This window comes from Cygnus olor, chromosome 6, assembly GCF_009769625.2.
Source record: "Cygnus olor isolate bCygOlo1 chromosome 6, bCygOlo1.pri.v2, whole genome shotgun sequence".
In the NCBI taxonomy this organism is placed as follows: Eukaryota; Metazoa; Chordata; class Aves; order Anseriformes; family Anatidae; genus Cygnus; species Cygnus olor.
In genome coordinates this window covers 777,708-798,091 of record NC_049174.1, presented here as the reverse complement: position 1 = coordinate 798,091, position 20,384 = coordinate 777,708, and the positions used below count along the sequence as shown (strand labels likewise).

Below are 20,384 nucleotides of genomic sequence, written 5' to 3'. Positions count from 1 at the left end.
ACAAGCAAATCATTGCAGAATAGGTTCTTGAAGAAGAAACTGAGAAATACAAGGACAGGGATGATGCTGGAAGCTTTCTTTTTTTTAAGGAGCTGTAGATGGATAATTGTCCAAGACAGACTGGCTTGTTGACTTTCTCACAGCAAAAGGCAGAGGGACATTTAATTGATTTTAGCCTGTAACTAAACATATACTTCTTTCAATATAATGAACAGCAATGCTACAATACTGCTCTCCTAATGTAAATTGATCCACTACAGATGAGTGTTTAGATCAATGTGTGATGTCCTCATTGGAAATAAAACTGTTTGCTCAAGATTGCTATAAAGACAATGAGCACTGATAGACAATATTTATATGACAAGGAATGGTGCTTAAAAAGGATATTGCCAAGACTATGTCCGTCAATTACGAAGCCAACATTCACCCAACAGCCATGCACGCATTTTAGAGGCAACATGACAGCAAGAAAGATCCCAATCCCCTTGAGACAAGAGGAACTAGAACAGCCAAGGGTCTCTTCAAAGCCAGAGTCATGTTCGTAACTGTACACAGTGACAGAAGTCACCCAAAGAAACAAAAACACCCACTAAAATTTCACATGCCAAATCACCATGAGTCTTGCAAGGTTATGAAAGCAGGCGCTCCCCAAGTGCTTCTTTCGAGGACTCCCAAGCAGCCCAGGTGCAGCAAGGTGGGTAAGGGATGATCAAAGGGAAAACATTTAAGGCACGAGGCCTACTTATCGTCCTTCCCTCTGTGGGACGACCCTTTAGTGGCAAATGTCCCCAGCCAGGGCAAAACTGAGGGCTGAGCAGGTTGGTACAGGTGTGCTTACTGCTGCCGGTGTTGTAATCCTACTCGCTTTCCAGCATGGAAACTGCTGGAAAAAAACTACTTCCAGCCTCAAACAGAGATGTACGAGCAACCATGGTCCCTGGCCAGGGTAGGCAGCACCAATGCTCACATAGGGCTGAACAATGCCATTTGCCCAGCCACGCTATACTACGTATACGCACAACCCGCGTTTTGTCATCTCCGTGCGTTTAGGGAGAAGTTACTCCCACTACCTTCCAAGTCAGCTGTGATTAACACGTTTCTCCCGCTAGTAGCTATAATTGTGGCCTTTCATTACCTCACTCATGCGGGGCATTTTGTTTTCTCCCTCGTGTACCAAGGAGGTTTTCTAAGAGCCAGAGTACGGGCTCGCCTTCCCACTGGATCGCGTCCCAGCCATTCATTACTGGGGCAACTGCAAGCACTTCTTCTTCTAGGGATGGGCTCTGCTTTTGAAGCACACTGCCAGGGCCCATCGGGGCGCTCAGTGGGACAGGGCCGGGGTACGCCATCGCCCTGCCCAGGAGCAGCGGACCCGTGCCCGCCTCACGCCGGCCGGGGCAGTGCGGGAGACGGGAGGCCCCGTACGTGACCGGAGGGCACCGCGACGACCTAAAATGGCCGCCAGGGGTGACCATATGGCTGCCACAGCGCCCCCTTCCATGGCTCCTCGACGGAGAGCTCGCCCCCGCCCCGGCTCTCGCCTCTCCCATTGGCTGGGGCTCAGCCGGCTCCGCTTCTGATTGGCTGTCCCGCGGCCCGCTTCGGCAGCCGCAGGCAGGGCGGTGTGAGGGGCCGAGGGCGCCGCCATACTGCCGGCTGTCCGGGCTGCGTCTGGCCTTGCCTTGGCCGTGGGCGATCCCAATGTGAGGGACAGCCCCGCAGGTGGGTGACTCCCCAGGTGCTGTGCCGCGGGGATCCGCCGGACTTGCGGCGGTGGGGTGGCACCGGTTAGGGCCAGCTGCTCCAGGAGCACTGGGTGAGGGTGCCAACCAGCCAGGCACAGCTGTGGTGCGGCAGGGCTCGCAGGAGATGCGGTTGCTGTCTATGAATGTGATGGGTGGCCAGAGGTCAGGAGGGGACACTGGGTGTGGAAAACTAAATGAAAGGACAATGTTGACACAGAACAAATGATGCTAAATAACTTGTGAAAATAGTGCCATTAAAGGAGTGATATTCTGCAACAGCCTTTAAATACAAATAGGAGAGAAAAATAGCCTTTAAATATAAACAGAGGAGACTCCTTCAGCTTGTGAAACTGATGGCTGAAGCCAGTGGCAGAGGACTGTGTTTGCTGGTCCATCCTACCCCACTTTACTTGCAAGAGTCCCCTTCATGTCAGTGAGACCCATCTGCTCTGTGTTGTTCTTCTTCCCTGGAGCGGAAGCACATGCTGGACACTTCTGGGCATCCCTGGTGAGACGTAGCTGAGATGGTGATAAGCATAGCATGTACTTTCACCTCATGGTAAAGAAATCGTAACCCACCCTGTGCCACTCCCATATCTCATTTGGTGAGAATTTGCTACTGAGTGCAACTACTGTTGATTAAGGTTGGTCACAAAAGTAAAATTCCTTTCCGAGAACATTTCATCAGAGTTCTTGACCCCATTATGTTGTCTCTCAGACTTAATGAGATGAAATGCTACAAATATGTAGCATATTTGCAGAATGAAACTAGAACACACAGTGATAGGTAATGTCTCAGTAGTAGCAAATACCCTTTTCATTAAAAGGACCCCCTCCTCCTGTCATTATCTTGATACACTGTTAAAAGGAATAGAAAGGTGAACTCTGTCATTAGCAAAAGCAGATTTTTCCTTGAAATAGTCACAGCTAGCTTCAGTTGAACACCAAGGTCTCAGTCAGGAAATTAATCTGATCAGAACAACTACCTCAGAGGAAAAAAAAAAAGAAAAAAAAAAAAAAAGCACCCTTCAATACCTAGGACTTTTACACAGAAGATAAAAGCCTAACCAAAAAAATAAAGACTGGAAGGGAAAGCCAGCCAAATTCCTATTAGAATATGGTACAGATCTAGCAGGGAGGAAAACCACCATTCAAACTGACTACTGAGGGCACCAGTAGATTTTCTAGCTCTTGAGGTCTTCAAATCAAGACCAGACCCTTCTGAAGGGTAAGTTATGCCACTCCTCTTAGGAGGAAGTGGATGTAGTGCCTGAGCAATCAACATGGGACAGAGGGGATGTGTCTTGCCTTGCCTTGAGGACAGGGCTGGGGACCAGGACCCAACAGAGGTAAGCTGTTCAGCAGCAAAGCAGCCTTCCACAGTCTAGCACAGCAGTAAGGCTTTATCCTTCCTCCCACTGCCTTTATTTCTTCTGGCTCCAGTGAACCACACCCCACCAGTCAAGCAAGTCCATCAGCAATCACAGTTTGTTTGTTTTTGTTTTTTTTTTTTTGGGGGGGGGGGTCAGCACAAATCTGTTTGAACTGCTGCTGTCGCTCCCTCACCCAGATCATATTTTTGACTGAGGTAGGGCTGACTCACCCACAGCACACTCTCTGGTTGGCAAGCTCCCCGCTGTCTGCACTGCAGCCAAGGCGTGAGCACGCTGGTTTCCTGCTATCGCAGTGAGATGGGCTTTCACACTCCTGAGCTGTCTGTATGTGAGCAAAAAGAAGGACATGTGACAGGGCACCAGAGCCACCCTTCCAGCCTTTGAACTTGCCCAGAGGTTTCAAGGGTGGCCTGCATTTGCTGCTCCCTGTTGGCTTTGTCACACTGCCTGCTCTCCAACTCTCAGGCTGCCAGCATCTCTCCCCTGGATGACTTGGCTTGTGTTATTCATGTTAAACCAGTATGTTTTTTTAATGGCTATAAATAAGTTAAAACTGCATCTTTAATTAATCACTGCACTTCATAGTGTAAGTGGAGCTTTTTTGTAATGACGCGTTCATGATTTTAAGGTGCCATTTGCTCACTGTCAAACATATCTAGCTTTATCCCTGAATGTTTAACAGGTTGGGGATAGAAACAAAATTTCATCAATGGAGGATTCTAATCCATTTAATCTAGTGCAAATAATTGGTTACTAAGTGGGAAGAGATTGAACAGCTACTTTATCTAAGCAACAATGAACTTCAGGCAATAGACAGTATGTTCATAATCTTAAAAACATTTTAAACTAATCTTTAAAATGTTTATTTTTCACTCACACAGGTTTGAAATCGGAAATACATATGTCCGGATGACTAAAACATGAAAAAACAGATAGGAGCAGCAGCATGTAAAGTATAGAGAAGTAGAAGCATTAATAGAAATATTTCTGCTATAGTAGCTATTAAATGATTTTTTTTACGGTTTGGAAGAAGAACCCATATGTTTAAAGGATTTTTCCCCCCAATTAAAATAATATTTAGAGAAAGACACACACACACACAGAGTGCATGCATAAACTTGTCTCTCAGCAAAGTGAGGGCGCTAATCCTTTTGTTTCTTGCCCCACTGGAAAGCAGAAAAGGGCACCTAATCCAACACCATTGACATCTTCACAGCACCTGCCTGGGGCACGGGCATTTTCAAAGGCTGGTTCATTCTCTCTGCCACCTCCCACACCCACTGAGGCCGTGGAAACCCAGCCTAACCTTCCTGCCTCACACGCTGGGACTTTACCGGCAGTTCAGAACAAAAAGTAGCTCACCAGTGCCAGGCTCCCAGTGTTCTGCGTATGGACATTTGCTGGTACAAACAGGCCGCATCTCTGGCAAGGAGATGTTTTGTTAAATCTGCCTGCTTAGTAGACCCTTTCAGATGTAGGGAGAACAGCTGTGCATTCCAGGCCGCTGCATGTGGCCCCAATGCAGTTGTGCACAGCTTCTGAGTGCTGAGCCATTCCCTGAGCGGACAGACAGGCACTTGATTTTATTTGATCTCAAATTTAATTCAAGTGATGAGCAGGTGGCCAGATACCAAAAGATGTGGTTATTAACACCTTCCTCCCCCCATTATTTTTTTCTCAAGGGAGCAAATAGATACTTTATATAGGATGTAAATGTGCCATAAGAAGAACTGCATTGCAACTATAGCAAAATATAAAATACTTTAAAAATTGTTTACCTCAATTCCTAGACAACGCAAGTCTGATGTGCAGTGTATGCTCTGTCTGCTAGGATTGAATCCGTGCACTCACCACTTTGTTAGCTTAAGAATTTTGAGCAGTTTTTTCCATTTATCTGTATTTACCCCAAAATCATTTCACACATTTCTCAGATACATCAATCCTTCTGGCATTCCTCTAGACACTCAGTAGGATGCCCTGCTATAAATATAATAAAGCCTTTTATTATGTCCATTAACCATGGACATGTGTGCTCCAAAAGTTTCCTGACACGCAGTCATTTGTGGCTTTTTAATTATAAACAGAAAATTTCTACCAGCAAAAGACAGCAGACTGGAAGTGGATCTTTATGGGTGTGTTTTGAGCATGTTTTTCAACAGGCTGACAGCACCCGCACCCTCTTTCAGATCCCATAGGAGACACTCTGCGTGTGTACATACATGTACATAAGAAGCAAGTAACATGGCAGGTTGATCTTACGTGATAGGAATTTGTCGACTGTGACGATCCACGTGGGCTAATGGAGGTCTTTCAAACTCCGATAATAGCACTCTAATCAACTCTTTTTTCCAATATGCAAATATTTCTCCCCTCCCATTTTGCAGACCTCATTCCTTTTGAATTCAGAAAAAAAAAAAGCCCTGTAAATTACTTGACAAATTAAGTCATTTATTGAATGGGTTTTATTTCAACAACCAAAAAATCTAACAGCCTAACAATGCACATAAGTTAAAAATTAATTATCACTTAGTGATAACAAAGATAAAGTTGATTTACATGGAAAAAAGAACATTTACAATATGTTAATCCTTATTCACATTGTTGATACCGCAATAAAACACATTTTGTTTTTTTTTTATTTCACAAAAAAAGGCGGAAAAGTTGTGCTTTGTTAAGAGGCACTACAAGAAAAGTTTCTTTCTCCAAATAGATATTATATGATGGATATTGAATAAATAGACATATATGCATTGTAATTCGGAAAAGTTCTGGCAAGACCACAGGCTAAAATGCCCACAGATTCACTTAGAACCACTGCAAAATTGGCAGTGAAATTTAAAATAAAAAGGCAAGACTCAGCATTTGAAAAAATACCTAATAAAATTTTTGGTTGAAGTGTAAAGATACCGATGTTGATGCCATCATCAGATGACCACCTAACATAGCTTGGCAAAATTCCGTTTCCTTTCAAATGTATGGAGTGATTTCAGCTACAGGATAAGAAGACAGTTTTGAAAGAAGAAGCTCTGAGAGAACTAAAGCAGCAACCATTGAAACTCTGAGTTAAAGCTGCAGCATACTACAGAAATAAAGGATGAAGACCAAAAGGGGTATTAAGTAAGCAACCCACCATCATCTTCCCAAAGGTGTATGAAATTTATGCAGAGATACTCTATGTTTCAACATGAGTTTGAAAAAAATCCCTTAAAAATTCCAGAGGTTACTGAGCAGCTAGATTAGCTTGTATTGCAACGTCTTCTCCCTGTATATTGTCTGTTCTGAGTAAATATCTACACATAGAGGTTTGTTTTCCATTTTTAAACTCCTAACTTTTTATACCTTCAATATATAATAGTATTAACAGTTATATTACTTGCCTGGTGTAGTAAACAGAAAACAACTTTCAAAGTGATATTGCAATGAGGTCTTTGTCAAGGTTACATGAAAAGCCCCGGTGAAGAAAAAAAAAAAAATCAACCTAGAAACCTGTTGGTACAGTTACGATTGCAATTTGGAACAGGCATCTGAAATCAATCCAGCTGCAACAGTAGCGAAGGTGAGGGTCTCTTCTTAGAAATCCTTGCACAGAAGTGAAAAGTAAATACTACTTGGTGTCTCCTGCAACAAGATGCTTCAAAACAGGTGGAAACTATAGTAGATTGCAGCTTTAGTGTTCACACCATTGAAGAGTCAGTCAGTATTATTTCTGCTTTATGTAACGTAGTTGCTAGTTAGGTCGCTGCAAAACCCTTTGACAAGTGGGTGAGTGGGTGTGAAGGGCCTCATGCCCCCGCAGCAGGGAGGCTGGAAAGCACTCATGCCTCGGGTGCTCTGCGCTGGAGGTGGGCTGCAGCTTGGGAGACCTGTGGCTGAAAACACTTCATTTCACTGGCACAAATGCGCGACACAGAGGAGCCCAGCTAAAACAGAAACACAGGGGAAGCTGGAGAAGAGGGTGAATGGGAAATCACCAATGCAAACCCTTTATCTCTCAGCAATTTAGCTGGACAGGACTGTTGGGATTGTGGTATTCCGTGTCCCAATGTAACTTTACACTTGCATGTGTGTGTGTGTTTCACCTTAGTAAAAACAAAAAGCAACAATAAGAAGGAAGCTTATAATTTAAGATCTGAAACAGAGAACAGGTAAATAAATCCACAGTAAAATGTGGTTCATAGTATGAATTCCATACATCAAATCTCAACATATTATTTTCTTCTCTTTCTATAAAACCTCATTAGTGGACATGTCTTCTATGCCCTGAATTACAGTTTTAGTCATTCTTACTCCCATGAAAATTCATCTGTTCACTACGGAAAGGACTGTGGAGAATGGAACATGCTGTATCCTTTTAAGTGTGGCATTTTGTTTAAGGTACTTTAACTTACTAGTTTTCTTTTTAAGGTGCCTCTGATTTGTTTTTCCATTTTCTCTCATTTTTCCTCTTTTCTTTTTTGGCAGTGTTGATTTACATCTTTAAATACATACCTCAAAAATTATCCATCAAGTTGCCAGATAGGAAAGCCATATAATAATAAAAAAAAAAAATCAGGGATAAACATAGAAATAAATAGGAAATTCAAAAATAGTCACCACACCCTGAGAGCAGGCGGCAGTTTATCAAAAAGCCAAAGCAACTCATTGTGAAGTGGTTTTAAATACATAAACAAGTCTCATCTTTAAAGAACTCATTTCACAGTCTATACTTTCAGGCTGTAAAGTTCCGTCCCATGCAATTTTAATATATATATATTTTATGTAAATATAATATATATACACACAAAAGTTGTAAATTTTCCTTCATTGATTTCATAGGACTTTTTCTTCCCATTTACTTGCTAGATGTCCCTTTCATAAGTGCAAGATTAATGAAGGCATAATCCTATGTGATTACAATGATTACTTCAGTCAGATGTAGGAAGTGTAACACTCAAGTGTCTGCGTCAAGGTGATGTCTGATTGGGCAATGCTGAATTAATTCAGTTTGCACATGGATCATAGCGCAACAGAAACAAACAAAAAGTAAAAAGAGAAAAAAATAAATCCTTGGATCAATGTATTGCTTTCTGTTTTCCTATCTCACATTATCTCTGGTCGATGTCCACTGGCGCTGCCTTGTTTTTGTCGGGGTTCTCTTCCTCAGGCTCCACTTTGTACATCTCCTCAGAGCCCTCCTCGCTGTCATTCTCCTCCGACTCTGTCAGCAGCTCCTCATCCTTGTACTCTGCCACATCAACCACTGTTCCCAAATGCTCTTTTAGCTTCCCATGGTGCTTTACGTGGTAACGTTGGTTCTGGAAGAATTTGATGATGGTGTGTTTGGGGAGATCCAGCTGAGCAGACAGGGTATGAATGGCTTCCTGATCAGGGTAGAGACCTACATCATGGATAAAGCTTTGAAGGATACCTAGAGCTTCCAAGGATATCTTGGTACGGGATCTTGGCTTTTTGGCACAACTGTCCTCAGCAGGTGGAGGAGGTGCCTCTTCTCTAGGTGGGGAATTCTCCTTTGCAGGCTGGACTGCTGTCTGTGCAGCACCTATAAGATTAAACAGACAAATATTTCATGTACACAGTGACCCCCTTGGTGCTTGAGGTAAGAGGTACTTGTACAGGTCTTTACACGGGACTCTAACTTGTATTTATGAAGAAAAGTACTGATCATTTTCCACTAGCTTTCTTACCGTTAACACAGCTGTACCATTAAACTACAGACTGAAAGGAGGAAAGCAATATAAAAGACCAAACAATGTAGGCAAAAATAGACATACAAATACAAAGTAAGTAATAAATACAAATGTAGGTAATAAAAAGAAATATAGCCAAAATCAAAATTAAGTCAAAAGGTGTTGTAGTCTCTTTGTCACGAACTGGCCAGTTGTCCCATCTCAGACAAGTCATTCTCCCGCTTTGCTCCTCTTCTGCCCCTTTGTTGTTTCCTCTTGTCTTTTTAGGCTAGAGACACCATTTCTACAATATGCAAAGTACCACACAGACCTAATCGAATGCGAGACTGTGAGGTGCAAACTTTATCGTGAATAATGATTGTCATTAAAAATCCATCACAGCTGTTTTATGGAAAAATATATATATATAAATATAGAAGTCCAGAGATTTGATAAGAGTTCCTTCTATCAAGAATGACATCACAGGACAGTTTCAGTGTTTGTTGTTGTTTTTAAGCCAGATTTGATTAAATGCACCTCTTGTAAAGATTCCTCTTTTACATCTGTATTAATTTCACTAGTTGAAGAGTTCAAATAATTATTCCCCTCCACTCTGAGAAAGCCTCTGGGCAAACATTTTCCAGTCTATGCAAACAGATTTTCACCAGCAGTATCTCACTTTTCAGAAAGTTTAAAGAAAGCATATGTAGCTCTTAATCTTCCTAACAGCCACTTAAAATGGATGGGAAAGGGCCTTGTGCAGCCTTTTTCCAGGAAAAAGCAAACAAACAAACAACAACAACAACAAAACTTGCTCTGAACTGCTAGACATACCGAGGAACTACATAGCTTTCTTTAAAACCAAATCTATACAAGAGAAATTACCAGCAAAAATCCCCAGACAGGATTGAAGACCCTATTTGCCCAGAGGTTTCGTCAGATGCAGGGAAATAATTATTAGAACTCAACGCTACAGAGCTAACAAAATCAATAGGATAAATATTTCCTTCCACAAAGGAAGAGGGAATTCTGGCTCTTCACCCAAAGAAGAAAATGTTTTTGCTGCAAACCATAACATCAAGAAAATCAACCCTACATTAAAGCTCTCTAAAGGGAGAGAAAAAAAAAAATTTAAATAAAATTGCTGAGACCTTGCACTGAATTTTACACACATACTGAACCCCTAGTAAAGTCCTACTGTATCAGAGTTATTGATGCAAGAGGAAGTTCACTGTGGAATATCATATTGTCAATACATGCAAATAAATAAAATGTCTCTGTGCTGAAGAGCCTTTTATTCATTTTCTTCATCAAACGCTGCTGTCATAATAATTTACAATACTAGCAATCTCCACAGTTTTTGAAGAGAATATGAAAGTCCCCAACAGCTGCCCACTGCGTAAGTTGGGCCGCGGAGCCGGACCTGGAGGAGATGCTGTGAAAACAACATGACTCACAGCTCAGGAAAGGGATTACGTTCCTCCTGCCCATGCCTTGTGGCAGCAGGAGGCACTTGGCAGGCAAAAAATGTCTCCAGCTGATGCTCAACACCAGTACAAGAGACATGGTGTCTCCATGAACAGCAGGTACAGGCGAGAGTGCATGTGTGTGGAGACAACTGCATATCCTGATGACTGCAGCACAAGCCACTGCTGTGGCCACGGAGCAGTGCTCGTCAAAGTGGCAGAACGCATCCAAACAAGGAGGCAGCTCTTGGCAGCTCCACACAGTCACTTAAAAGCAGGTGCTGCCAGCAGCGCCAGGCAGGTCTGAACAACTGTGGAAGATATGCTGCTGAGCAGAACTGCAGATGTGTTCTGGTGCCCATGGGTTCACTTTCCTCCCAAGCACATAAACACTCCAGGCATAAAGAAATGGAAGCAAGCTCCATCGGGGGAGAGGAGAAACTCAAATGGAAATGCTGGGTATTCTGTTTTATGTTTTACTACATCTCATGCAATAAAAGAGCATAATGTTCCAATGAACTGGATAGCTCAGTTGCTCTTTGAGCATTTCTTTTTGTCCATGGATTGTTTTCAAAGAGAAAGAGTGACGTTTTCAACTAGAGGCATTACAGATGGAGGGTGGGTAAGATCCATACCAGCATCAGCAGGGAGCACTGAAAGCAGCAGAGCTGGGCTCGCTGACACTAGCTGAGGACCCAGCCCCATAAATTTGTACCACAGCCCCTACCTACATTATCTCCACTGTTGTGCCCTCTGGTCCTATCTCCTGACACCGTAAGGCCCAGAGCAGACAAAAAGAAAAGGATTTAACACCACAAACTGCCAGTGAATTTACAGCCAGTGTCATGAAAAACCTCATGTAGCATTGCTAATCAGAAGCTGAATTCAAGTAGCAGCTAACACAGATAGAAACACATCCAGAAAGAGTGTGAATTACTCAGTTCGTTCTTGTTGGAGTTGAAAGTCGTTTTTTTTCCCCTTTTCAGTTGACAAATAGCATGAGAAATGATCCAGCCTGAAAAATGTTACAAGATTTCCAATCAAATATAATGATGAAAAAAATCCAACAATACAGGATCAGCAGCAGTAAAATATTTAATTTGAAGGAGATGAAGAGATGCCTACAGCATCTATAAAGCAATCAACCAAAGAGGGCCGAGAGCGGGAGGGAAAGAATAATTTTACTTAACCCTTCCTTCTCTGGAATGACCTCTCTACCCTTTTCCAAAGAGAAAAATACATAATGCAGAGGATATCAATGTAAAAAAATCAGAAGGAAAAAAAAAAAAAAAAGGTGGCTTATTTGCCTTACTGTTTTCTTAAATAACACAAAACCCTAAAGCTACTCTTGCACCACATAAATCTCATGTTTTCTGTGACTTCTAGGGGCTTGCTCCAGATTTCTAATGGCACTAACAATGGATTTCAGTGATAAGACATTATCCATATACGCACACACAGATGTATAAACGCACAGACCTTCCTTCAGATCTAGGCTGTGACTAGTTTTATACTTCCTTTCAATAATATGGGCCATTTAGTACAAAAGTGCATGCTTTTCTATGCAAAATAGATCAACAGTTGAGGCACATGATACAATACGAAATCCATATTACCTTTATGTTAAATATTTGCTTTCAACTACGTTTGTAAAATGCACTGATTTGGTCAATTTGCTTCCTTCATGTCTGGCTCTGCACGCCACATCCCCATGAAGGAAACTGACCATTTTTGGTGGTTTCAGATTTTTCAGATTTTGGGGTCATTATTACACTCTTAAATCCGCAGGTAAAATTTCCACTGACTTCACACACTGTTGTACACACCCTGCCATACACTCTGTATTTTGGGTCAGTGCTGTTCTGCTGCTCTACTGCAAAAAAAGGAAACCCCACTGATTCTTATGTGCTTAGAGTACAGGCTGTAGCACGTTTTCCAGTGCAGCTAAACCCTCCCAAATTATGGTCTGAACCTACCACTAAGCACCCCGCATATAGTGGGACTTCAAAGAGAAGGTACAAAAATGATGGCCAGATGCAGCTTTCCTTTTCCCAAGGCCAGCTGGCGCTGGGCTCACAAGGGGCACACACCGGCATAGGCTCCCCCTGCGCCGTTTCCCACTCACCTCTCCCACCTCCGTGCCTTCCCCAGCGCAGCCCCAGGGCTGCCTTCCCCTCATCCCACTCTGCTGCCAAGTTCAGCTCACCCATCTGTTCCCCTCACCGAAAAATCCTCCGTGGGCTCCTGCCATCCCACCTCTGCTTTCTGCCCTCCCTTGCCCTTCCCCACTGCTCCGTGGCCACAGGTGGGGCAGCCTCCTGCTCCACAGCCACCACCATCTGGAGCTGACTTCCCCTTCCCTCCCTTCCTCCCTCTCTCCCTCCCTCCTCACCATCTCCCCATCTACTTTTGAATCAAATGTGAAGATATAGATTTCCTTCCATGCCCACAGGACTTATTTTTTCCATCCCTTCCAGAGACTTCATTTTTAAACTCTACAGGCATCACTGCGTTCTCAGCATTTCAGAACAGAGCGGGTACAAAAGATGTTGCTTTATGAAGTTTCATTCAGGTAGATTTTAACCTCATAGACAAACTCATTTTTTTCAAACAAATTAACCATCCCTGGCAGAAAACTTGCAAGAAAACTAATATGATGGAAGTTGACTTTAGAAGATAAAATGACTAGTCTTAAATCACACTGTACTGAAATATGATTTGAAGGCCACAATGAAAACCAGCTGGAAGCCATGTGTAAAATATAATAGTACATGCCTACAGGGAAGGAAGTGAGATATTGAATGATTAAGTTTAGGAGAGTATATAATGTAGTGTATCATTACAGGAGTGATCAGGATTACTTGTAATAAGCTAAGGGTTTGTGGTCTTTCTAAAATCCAAAGCCAAGAATTATTGGGGGGAAGGGATCACCGCACTGCTTTGCATGTATCCACTCCCCATGTCTGGGGACATTCCTGCAGGAGAAACCTGACTTCAGCAGCCTGGGACAGCCATGTTCTGCAGAAAAGAGGTGAGTGAACCCAAACTGAACAAACATCACATCATCAAAGTCTCTTTTCTGCACTGTATTTAATTTTGGCTGGATTCACTATCCCACTGGTGTTCATTTCCATCTTCACCCTCTTTCTAGCTCGACCCAGACATGTGAACAAGGTGAGACACTAAAGGGGGCCAAACGGGATGCTGGAGCAGGGTACGCACATGCCCTCGTGCACCCTCTGCCAGCAAGGCACTAGCTAACAACACTCCACGAAATGCCATGTTTTATTGCCTGTGCAGCCGTTGCAGCAGATTAGAAACAGGAACTGCATTTCTACATGGAAACCCCAAATTCTTTTGTTTCGTGCTGTGTTTCTCTTGTTCCTTTTGCAGACAGGATTAGCCATGTGAGCTCCTTTCCAACAGGTTTTGCTGAGATGATGAGGTGTCCCTTACTATTAAAAACATCAAAAATGTACAATTCTTGGAAGATGAGATTGTGCTTTAGAAACAGACACTGCACTTCAGGCTACCTTTTCATCTTCCCTCCACACGTACACCACTCTCACAGCCAACCATGACACTGTTATACCACACCAAAAGACTTTTCATGCCAAAGAGAGTACAGTTTTAGCCAGCTTAAGGAGCCTGAAATAAAGGCCAGAAAGAATGCCCACACTGCAAAACATGGGTTCAGTACATCTTTTTGGTACATCTAACACCAGCCACCCATTACATCACTTACAAGTATTCACAACTAGTGAGCAGGATTTGCCACCAATTGGACTCAATGCAAAAACGGCTTCACTATGTACTTGGCCGTGCAAGCAAGTCCTTTGGAAAAGCTCCTTCCCAATGACTTGCTAAAGTTAAAGAGAGGGTGGGGGACAAGCCAAAACAAGGTGTTCAGCTACACTTTGCTGAGACCTGCGGATGGAATTTGCAACTTTACCTTTGCAAGCCAAGAGCTCCCAGGCGGCACTGTCAGTGCCTGGCTATCATGCTAAGAGTTACTTGAGACAACCTCCATCACCTTTCAAAGAAACCTTATGCTAGAAGGATGTACTGTCTGTCCCTCATAGCAGATTTTACAGGAATAATCTGTGGGAGATTATCTATTCAAACAAACAACCTTACACCCATTACCCCCGGTCTTTGGCAGCTTATCTTCGTGTATGAAAATGTGCGAGAACAGAACAGAACAAACTGCTGCAATAAACAAGATTGCACCCTGACAGCCTCCCAGGCCGGGGGTCACACTGGCAAGAGCATTAATTAGATACAATCACTGTGCCAAGGCACTTTACAGGTTTACTAGGAATGTCTGTACAAGAAACTAGCAGAAGTTACAACTTGCACCTGTGTTCATTTCTTTCCTTCAAGAAATGTGGTTGTTAGACTACCTTTTTTTTTTTTTTTACCCCTTGCAAAAATGTATTCATTTAGGTAAACGTTGCAATACTAGTCTGAGCCCCAAATGAAATATTTTTGTTGGGCTCTTTCTCACAGTGGTGATTTCACACCTTGACATCATAAAGCTGTGTTAAAGACTGTGGTTTAGTTTCCTTGCTTTTCTTGGATTATACAGTATCCTAAGGTCAAAACTCAGGAAAATCCAAAACTGTTATTAAAAAAGAAAAAGTATCTATGAAGTGATGACAAATTGCAGACTACAGGTGTTAGATTACATTTTGACTTCAGGCAGGTTTAATATACTTTAGTTTCCTTTTACAATTGCCCTTAGCAGGTACTGTTATCAGTAAGGGATTTAAAAATATATATATGGTACTCAATAAAAGAAGACTGTGTCAAAAGAAATCAATATGAGCGTGCAAAATGGTAGGAAGTCTGACATGGATAAATATGTTCACTTTCATCTAACTTCAGTCCGAGCTTCTTTTAATTTTGTAACTCAAATACTAACAGCATATCCTGTGCATTTTCCAATGCAGTTTAGTAATTGCTTCACAAGAGTAAACACCATTATTACAGATAATTATAATACATGTTTGTGATATGATGTGCCCCATCTCATGCAAGCCAGACCAAATCTTTATGAGCTGTTGGCTAGAACAGCTTGTAACCCAGGAGCCCTGGGTCCTATTTAGCTGCAGAGACAAAGCATTCACACAGTAAAAAAAAAATCCCTGAATATTCAGATCTTTCCTGTCACTGTTCATCTGCTACTGACCACCACTGAAGCCAGAATATTGGATCAGACAAACCCTATGTCCTAAATCTCCCAGCTCTGAGGTACAATTCTTTCTCTGAGCCACGCAAAAAGGGGAATAAGAAGGAAATATGAAGAAAGAAATGAGTTCCACAGGGAATTCAAACTCAAAGGCAAGTTTGTTTTCCAGACTGGAATGTGAGCTGGTTGAAGCGATATATTTCAACATCTTTGGAGCACACTCTCCACATGCTTCTCTTTGCTTTACGGCAGTCGTGTTGCTTAAGGGCAGGAAATAGACAGTGATCTGAAAATATGGCAAGCACTGAACAAATACCCTGTCTCTGAAACAGTGGTCCAATCCTGCAATTCTCCTCCAGGATCAAACTATCAAAAATGGTCAAAAAGAGTCAAAAGAGATAACAAAGAAATGAAAATTTGAAAAAATAGCTAAACTTTCAGTTGTGCATTGCATTTGCCACCACACAAAAGTGACAGCATAAACATTAGCACAATGCAATTAATCTTGACTTACAGGCGGGAGGGAAGGTGTCTGCTCCGTGCACCCCCCACACACGCTGCTCCCTTTAATGCTACCAGGAGCTTAGCATGCATCAAAGAGCAAATACATCACAAAACATTTTTAAGGGCTATCATCACTGGAGATAAAACATAAATTACAGCCTGATTACAATGCGCTGCTAAGAGGCTGCATGTGCAGCATAGCTCACAGTGATGACTGGAGATGACCAGATAACTTTTGGACAGGTCTTAAGGTTATTGTAAAACATCTGTGCGTAGGAATCTGTTCTCATCTTTGCTTTTCTTTCCTGGAGCTGTGGAGCTGCTGTCTGCACAGTTGTTTGAAGAATGTTTACAAATCAGCTTGACAAAGAGAAAAAAAAATCTGCCATCACTTGACCACAATCATGATCTTATTCTTCAATAATGCGTGGTTTATTTCCCTTTCCTGATCTCTGCTAATAGACAGCACGTGCCTACACAATAGCCACTATTTTGTCTGTATAATATTAAAAAAATAAATCACAAAACTCTGACAATGCAGAGCAATGTCCCGGTGTTTCCTGGGGTAACTGTTCTCTCTCGAACACTAACACAACTCTTCCCACAAAAGCACAGGCACAACTTTCATTGCTGTGCAAGTGCCTGAGAACTGGCTGATTTTATGGGCTAGCATAAATGAGCTCATGCTGATGAACGTTAGTGGATTAGCTATGCATTTCCCATCTTTGGCTGGTTTAAGCCAGATTCTTAGCTTTACTGCATAGTAACTGCGCAATAGTGAATATCCATCCCTTTCTCAAGTATCTAGCTGCAGCCTGGAAGTGTTGTAAACAAATACTATTTAGCCCACAGGTGGAGCCAGCACATACCTACTGTATAAATACACAACCGGCCGGCTTCAGTCCGGCTTCTGCTGGCACAAGCCAGGGTGCTGGTGACAGAGAGGCCAATGTGTCCAGGAAGCGTTGCACAACGCCTCTGCAGACTCTCTCCTGAAGGCATCGGTGATGGATGGCTCCATTGTCTGGGGATGGGGCATGGCCAGCACAGCTGGCACGGGGGCTGGCTTGCTTGCTGCATCCCCCAGCAGGCAGGCAGGACTCTGCTGGCCTTAAATAAGCCAGCAAAAGCTTCTCTTGCCTGTAACCTGCAGTAGCGAGGCAGCCTCACCCCACAAGGGAAAATGCAACAGCCCCATAAAGGTTTGGAATGCTCTCCTACATGGTGACGCTAACTGGCGTCCCACCCAAGAGGGACTTTGAACGCAAGTGTATGTGCACTGAGGGCCCCAGACCCTTCCAGCTAACACTTACCTTCTTCAGAACACAACTGCGAGCTTTGTGGGCCTCTGACTTGGCACTTCCCTGCTTTCTCTTGCAGCCCTAGCAAGGCTCACTGGGGTGCTACTGCATGCAGAGCCCAGTTTGGCAGCCTCCAAATGGAGCCTAAGCTTGGTGCAGCAGAAGGGAGGGTCTGCCAAAAATTTCAGATTGATCCTGAATTTCCCTGTCCCAACCCTGCTAATCCTAACGAGGAGCTGGCACAATGCCACAGGAACTAAGGAAGTAACAAAAGGCTTTTTGATTTGCTTTACTTCAGACAAAATACTTCTGGTATCCTCTGCATTTTCTTTTTAATTAACACTACACGTTCTCCTTTTCATCTGAAAAAATCAGAGGAGCATTTGCGGGTAGTCTGAGCGAGATCTTCTCTGAGAAGCCCCAACTAAGCAATCCTTAGGGTCAATCTCTAAACCCCTAACTGTGGTGGCATGAATGGCGCCACTATAATCATGCTGTTTCCAGTTACTCAGATAGGCACTGAATTATTTCAGGAAGGATATGTTTGGATTAGACACTGGATTCTGGAGGGATGGTTAATTATTTGTCCCATCAAACTGTTTTAGGTCCTCACAGATGGCTATTTGGGGTTCCAGGAATACCCAACTGTACTGTTAATTTTTACAATGGGGGTAGTTACAAGTCAGGAGAACCTGACTGTTATGGTTAGTGAAAATAGTAGATTTGTGCTGATAAAACACTACTCAGCATGTTTTTTGCTTTCTAGACGTAACCACCAACGTACTTAATAACAGGACTTGAGCAAACTATACTGTGTGAATCAAACACATAAAAGTATAAATATTCCTTTTTTTAGAAAGTAAGTCTTAAAAATTGCATTATAATCAACTACCATGGTAAAAGGCAAAATATCCAGCATTACCACACATGCAACGGGCGTAATGTGCTTTATTATATCCTTAGCTTGAAACTGGGTAAATAAAAATCAAATGACCAAAGTACACTCTGCCCCATAGATTAGGGCACTGAGGACAGGAGGCCTTGGAGAATTAGATCTGAAATCCTTTGTCTTCCTGATAACACTCTGCTAAAGGTGGGTACGTCTGGGAGAGCGAGGAAGCTACGCTGGCATAACTGCTTCTGAAGGCTCACTACTCTGACCTGTGCCTATATTTTGCGGGTTGTGGATGCTGGAAGAAAAAGGTTTTATGGAAAGTCTCCTACCAGCAGCACCTGCAGTTTATCTTCACAGTACTAGAAAATATATGCAGTTGGAAAATAAAAGGTACTTGTTCATTTTTAATAAAACAGTTTACTATATAGCCAGCAAGGCTGTAATAGGACAAAACAGAAAAAACACATTGTGTTGTAGCCATCTCTGGCTTTTCCACTGCCTGCTGGGGAGAGCTCTGCTGACCGCCCAGCCCTTGCTTGGCTACACACATCTAATTGTGGAGGAAAGATCAAACTTAACACAAGCCTGCAGCTTGTATAGGTCTGTGTGTAAGGAGCCCCAGACTTTTGCTAGAAATGCAAAACGCCATTCTTCTCTTCATTAAGATTAGAATTATGTAGCATTTTTCAGTCAAAAATTTTTGTTTCAGTCAAAAGTTTTGACTGAGTGACATCAAAGTATTGCTTAAATAAAGTCTACTTTTCTGAGCCATTTGCCTGGGGAAGGGGGAAATATTCTGACAAAGTTCAAGCAGTCATTTAGGCATTCTTCATGAAACAGCAAAATCTGGCAGCTTTTATTCAGAGCAACTTTTGCCCTTCAAATCCTTCCTTTCCATTTTCCTTTTAAGCGTTATGTTGCTCTAAACTGCTACAAACCTTTTTTCTTCTCTTCCTTCCTATTTTAACTGAAAATAACAACTTTAAAAGCACCAACATTTTTTTCTTTCAATATTTCAGAAGTGTCAGCAACCTCTTAAACTTAGCTCAAGCACTTACGTAGCTCTAGGCTGTACCACCCAAGTAATAGAGGCTCACAGCCATCTACCTACCTATGAACTTCGCAGTCACAATTACAAAGGGCAGTACTGATGGGAAGGAATGAAATGTAACACAGTTTATAAAGGGAACTGGATGTGAATCTTTCATATCTCAAAATCCAATACAGCTTATGATTTTTATTGCATGTGGGAGTAATTTCGTCTATGGAATTAGCAGCTTGGTCAGTAAGTCTGATAAAAGCCATAAAGTACCTTTGAATATACTCTGGCTGGAGTCTTCTCAGCACAAGGAGCGCATGTTACAGCTGATGGCCAAAGGGACACACATTTATGTGGGAACTCATCCTTAGTTTTGGTCCATCTCACCATATTTTGTTCCATTCTCTCCAGAAAGAATGGATCAAAGCCTTTCCTATCATTCAAACACCCCAGGAAAAGGTGTCATCAAGACTATTCCCCCTCACCTTTCCGACACTCTTGAACCCAAGAAATTTACAACCTACCTCAGTCTGGGAACCAGACTGAACTCAAATGAATCCCAAACAGAGCAATGTGGCATTCTGAAGCCTGATCTCATCTAAACCAGGGGATAACAGGAGTAACATTACTCCAAGTCAGCAATGCTTCCCCAGTGCTAATCAGACCATTAAAAACCATAAGCAGTTTGTTCTGTGCCGATGGACAAAGACAACCACAGAAATGAATGAAACCCAGGGCAAAATCAGAGATTAAAAGTAATAATACTCCTTTCAGCGAACCACAGTCTGAATGCATGATAAGTGGCTAAAAGACAAAATCACTGCAAGATATAGAGACAATAAAAAAGTCTCCTGACTGAATGAAATGTAAATTAAACCAGGTCTGGTACAAAAGCATTTCCTTCACGGGGCTGTACTTGCTGCCACTGGCAAACACAAACCCCTTTGCTGCCAACAAGGGCTGCTGCAGCTGACCCTCCCTCATCTCACTTCGGGAAAACACACACACTCAAAGTCAACAGTTGAAGGGAAATGAAGAAAAACCCAAACACAGCAGACTTGCTAGGAAAGATTACCATGTAGGCTCCCTCCCCAAATAAGCAGATGGTTTCCAGCTAGTCAGGGTCAGGGACTGCCCATGCGGTTTCCTGCCTGCGTGCCTTTGTAGCTTATCTAGATCTCAT

At 42.6% G+C, this 20,384-nt stretch overlaps 2 protein-coding genes across 5 annotated transcripts in view; both read right to left on the bottom strand.

The window, feature by feature from the left end:
- LOC121072112 overlaps positions 1-3,963 on the bottom strand; it is a 67,699-nt gene extending 63,736 nt beyond the window's left edge. The window contains exon 1 of one of the 4 annotated variants that reach the window (XR_005821013.1): positions 1,136-1,556. Coding sequence is in view for 1 of the 4 variants with exons in the window: in XM_040561373.1 (XP_040417307.1) it covers positions 3,349-3,487 (139 nt within the window). In the remaining 3 variants the exon portion in view is untranslated. Of the gene's footprint in view, positions 1-1,135; positions 1,557-3,348 lie in introns of those variants that run through there. The other 3 variants (XR_005821012.1, XR_005821010.1, XM_040561373.1) reach the window with 3 other exon arrangements.
- Positions 3,964-5,583: 1,620 nt separating this feature from the next.
- SATB2 (SATB homeobox 2) overlaps positions 5,584-20,384 on the bottom strand; it is a 132,260-nt gene continuing 117,459 nt past the window's right edge. The window contains 2 exon segments of the mRNA XM_040561371.1: positions 5,584-8,660; positions 8,663-8,678. Of these exon segments, the coding sequence (XP_040417305.1) occupies positions 8,224-8,660; positions 8,663-8,678 (453 nt within the window). The 3' untranslated portion in view covers positions 5,584-8,223.